The sequence below is a fragment of the Alexandromys fortis genome, unplaced genomic scaffold, assembly GCF_014885135.2.
Source record: "Alexandromys fortis isolate MF-2015 unplaced genomic scaffold, M_Fortis_MF-2015_v1.1 scaffold_92, whole genome shotgun sequence".
NCBI lineage: Eukaryota > Metazoa > Chordata > Mammalia > Rodentia > Cricetidae > Alexandromys > Alexandromys fortis.
In genome coordinates this window covers 5,598,669-5,603,259 of record NW_026067972.1, presented here as the reverse complement: position 1 = coordinate 5,603,259, position 4,591 = coordinate 5,598,669, and the positions used below count along the sequence as shown (strand labels likewise).

The 4,591-nt window shown below is 39.5% G+C and overlaps 1 protein-coding gene across 1 annotated transcript in view; it reads right to left on the bottom strand.

The window, feature by feature from the left end:
* Rnf38 (ring finger protein 38) overlaps positions 1 to 4,591 on the bottom strand; it is a 106,747-nt gene that overhangs the window by 18,394 nt on the left and 83,762 nt on the right. The window contains exons 4-6 of the mRNA XM_050155906.1: positions 2,408 to 2,642; positions 1,710 to 1,877; positions 175 to 345 (exon numbers count right to left, since the gene is read on the bottom strand). Coding sequence (XP_050011863.1) covers positions 175 to 345; positions 1,710 to 1,877; positions 2,408 to 2,642 — 574 coding nt within the window. The remainder of the gene's footprint in view (positions 1 to 174; positions 346 to 1,709; positions 1,878 to 2,407; positions 2,643 to 4,591) is intronic.

Genomic DNA, 4,591 nt, shown 5'->3' with positions numbered 1-4,591 from the left:
AAACCCAAAAAAAAAAAAAAAAAAAAAAAAAAAAAAAAAAAAAAAAAAAAAAAAAAAAAAAAAAACCAAAGTCACAGTGCTTAAAGCTTCAATGGCAATTACTTAAACTTACTAAACTAATTAACCAAACTTAAACACCCCGGGAAAACTAGAAACATGACTAGAAGTACCTACCGACCGTGACTGCTGTGTCTGGAAAGGGACAAACTGGCCTGGCGGTGCCAAGTGAGGAGGATGGTGGGGAGAAAGGTGAGGAGGGTGTATAAGAAATGGATCACTAGAAATAAGGGGTGGGAATGCAGCATATGGGACTGGTAAGTGCTGAACCGAACAGGCCTGAAGCATCTGTAAGAGAAAAGCATTACTTTTAGTTTAAAAATGTCAGAATATACAAATTTTCTTGACAAAGGTATGAATCAAATTACCACACCTCCCAAAACTCATAGTAAGTACTCAAATATTTCTGCATCTATCAGTAAGAATGGTAAACAGTGTAGCTGTATTGTATAATTGTCCTAATCCAATGAAATGAAGGAGAGGGAGTGCTATGCAGGCGGAGGGCCTCTTCCTCACAACCATCTCGTCAATCCTTCACTCTGCTCCTCAGAGACCAGCTTGGGTCACTGAATTAATTGCTAAACTGTCACTGACACATGTATGTGTGCTTTAACTTCCCAGGCAGACCAGGGGATTAAATTTTTTTTTTATTTTCAAGACAGGGTTTCTCCATAGCTTTTTTGGGTCCTGTCCTGTAATTAGCTCTTATAGACCAGGCTGGCATCAAACTCACAGAGATCCGCCTGCCTCTGCCTCCCGAGTGCTGGGATTAAAGGCGTGTGCCACCACCGCCCGGCCAGGCAGTATTCCCAAGCGCTTTCCTGATCACAACCACCTTGTTTTTTAATATTTGGAGTCAAAATATTACAAGATAGAATATATAGCGTTAGAGGGAAAATTAGCTGTCCGAATCTCATTATCTCTATGACGCTAAGCAAGTAATTTTATCTTCCAGATCAAGTTTATAGAAATTGGGATAATCGCATTTTCATTAACAGGTTTCTCATGGTGAAAAACAAAACAGGCTCTCAAGAGTGCCCACTGAAGCCCACTGAAGTAAGGGCTAAGAATGCCAAGTGCTGAATATCACATTACTAAGTCTAAAGTCAATCTTTATTAAGGTTTAATTATTGTTTATTTATAGGAAGAAATAGGGTTTAAGACACTGTAATGGATATATTTTTATCACTATAAATGGATATATTTTAACCACTAAATAGAATACATCATAATTTAAAGCTAATTATTTAATGGTCACTATAATTGTGCTGAGATTTTTTTTTTAAAGATTTATTTATTTATTATGAATACAGTGTTCTGCCTGCATGTATGCCCTGTATGCCAGTAGAGGGCAGCAAATCTCATTATAGGTACCTGGAAGGCATCATGTGGTTGCTGGGAATTGAACGCAGGACCTCTGGAAAGATAGCTAGGGCTCTTAACCTTTGAGCCATTTCTCCAGCCCTGTGCTGACATTTTTATTACAGTAAAATTAAACTTTTTACTTGCAAGTGACCCTACTAATACAGTTCTTAAATCGTATCTGTTAGCCATCCTAAGGGAGGACTGCTGAACTTTAAGTCATAAACAAAACCCAGTTGGCATGCTATTTTAAATAGTAAGATTGAGTGAGAATAAAGGCCCAGACTTACTGGAGGAGGCACACTACAGACAGGGAGGTGTTGTCCACTGAAGACCACAGAGCATCCTGGGACCTGTTGTGCACTGCAAGCAGGGATGTGCTGACCTGTGCAGAGTGGAATCCCATGGGGCGCCACCGTGGTTACCGTGTAGGAGACAGGAACTGTTCCTTGATGGAGCTTTTAGGAAAGAAAAGTAAAACTTTTGAGAAAACACGACCTATTTTAAAAATTAACATTTGAGGGCCTGGAGAGGCAGCTCAGTTGGTATGGTACTTGTCATATTATGAATTCCTGGGTTTGACCCCATCACCACATAAACTAGGCATTGTGGCTCAAACATGTAATCATGGCATGGGGGGGGGGGTAGAGACAAGAGGATCAGAAATTCAAGGTCATTTTTTTTTTTACATATATAGTATATTAAAAAGACAGCTTGGGATAAATGAGACCCTGCCCAAACATGTATTGATCCCCATCTGCTATATAAATTTTCACAATGTACTTCCTTCACATTTTCTTTTTGAAACCCAAGTCTTATGTAGCCCAAGTTAGTCTCTCATTATGTTAAATTTCTTTTATTAAAAGGAATGGAGAACTTAAATAGCAACATTTCAGGAATGAAAGAAACCTACAACAAAAATCAATGAATTCCCTTGAAAAATACAAACTTCTACTCTTGGCATTTCCAGGGAATTCTGTTACTGTACCTGATCATGTATGTCGACCATGACTGCATTCTGCTGGGGAGGATGAGCAGCTGGATGTAACAGACGGGGAGATACATTCGGAGGGTGGAAGGCTCGAGGTTCCTCTATTGCTTGCTGCTGTGCGTAAGGGAGATGGTGATAGTTTTCATCTTGACTAATGGAATTATGTCGAGACAGACGATCCCTTCTTCCTCGCTGACGCCTGATGGGAGGACTAAAATAAGGTAAATGCCAAAAAGAAGGTCATTACTATAATGTTTAGCAATCAGGATTCTGTATTATCTATTACCTATAAATAATATATGCTAAGGTAAGCTAAGAAATTAAATAAGTGCTATGGTTCCCAATTGATGTGGGAGTGTCATATATCAATCTGTTGATTTCATTGGTTAAGTTATAATAAACCAGCTGCTTGGCCTCATGGCTTGGAACATAGATGGGAGGAGTAAACAGAATAGAATTCTGGACGGAAGAGGAAGTGAGGTCAGACTCTGCCCTGCTTCCAGAGGGACTGGACAGACGCCATGCTCAGCTCTCCCGGGTAGACGCGATAGCTCTGCTCTCTGAGGCACACGCGATGAAGATGGATGTAGGCTAGAATCTTCCCGGTAAGCGCACCTTGGGGTGCTTACAAACATCATTAGAAATGGGCTAGTCCAGGTGCGAGAATTAGCCTGTAAGGGTTAGAGTTCATGGGCCAAGCAGTTCTTTAAATGAATACAGTTTGTGTGTTGTTATTTCGGGCGTGAGCTAGCCAAGCGGCTGGGGTGTTGGGGACGCAGCCCCGCCGCTTCTTATTTCAACACCCAATCAATTTTAAAAACTGACCAATTTAAATATAAATTCACAAGTCAATTTTAACATGCATAGATCTGCAGGAATCACTATGTTACTCTGACAGTGATTTTTTATTACCCTCATTTCTATGCTTATTAACAGAATTATTCCATAAGAAAAAGTTACCATCCCTCTTATTTTACACTTTTTTATGGGGTACTGGGGATGGTGATGCATGCTGTGGTTTGTCTGTGCAGATCAGAGGATGACCTTCGTGAGTTCGTGCTTTCCTTTTAATAAGTGAGTCCGGGGCTCAAACTCACGCTGTCAGATTTGGCAACAAGCACTCTTATGTCCTAAGCTATTTTGGCAGTCAGCACTTTCTTCTCATCATTTACTTAGTAGTTTATCCTCAATGTGGACTCATGGGTATTTATTTGCTGGGTTGTGATTCATACTGTTGTTTTATGGGTGCAAAGCGTCCCTTATTCCTCCATGAGTGAAGAGCATGGTTCTTTTTGCAAATTTACAAACAAAAGCTAGTTACTATCATCTGTAAACACATCCTGCCATCCACTTCCTATCTTAGGTTTTTATCTGGTGCAACTTCTGCACATTCAAATGAGATGTGTATACAAAGGTTCCAATAGTACTCCTTCCAGTAATAATGATGACCTAGATATGGCTATTAACCAATACTAAGTGGATAAATTATCATACTTTAATGTAAGATTATACCACAGTAAAAAATAAATGCTCAATTTCTGTCAACATTAAACACAAAATGCTTAATAAAGCCAAAGACTAATACATCTAAATGAAAAAAAAAATCCCATGGGGCTGGAGAGATGGCTCAGTGGTTAAGAGCATTGCCTACTCTTCCAAAGGTCCTGAGTTCAATTCCCGGCAACCACATGGTGGCTCACAACCATCTGTAATGAAGTCTGGTGCCCTCTTCTGGCCTGCAGACATACACACAGATAGAATATTGTATACATAATAAATAAAAAAATATTAAAAAAAAAGAAAAGAAAAAAAATCCCAAACTGTATTGCTTAAGAATATATATAGGTTGCTGGGCAGTGGTGGCACACACCTTTAATCCAAACACTGGGGAGGCAGAGACAGATTGGAGCGAGATCCAGGACAGCCAGGGCTACACAGAGAAACCCTGTCTCAAAATAACAACAAACAAACAAAAACAATAAAAAACAAAACAAAAAAGGAATATATATTCAAAACTACAATGAACAGGAGATCCATAAACTACCAATTTATTTCCTTGGGGAAAAAAGGCATGGCATGGCATAACAAGACAGTGTGGGTGTGGGTGGGCAGTTTATGAGAGGCCAGTTTTAACCTAGGAGTTGCTTCATGTTATCCTTTTGATTGTACATTTTTTTCCAT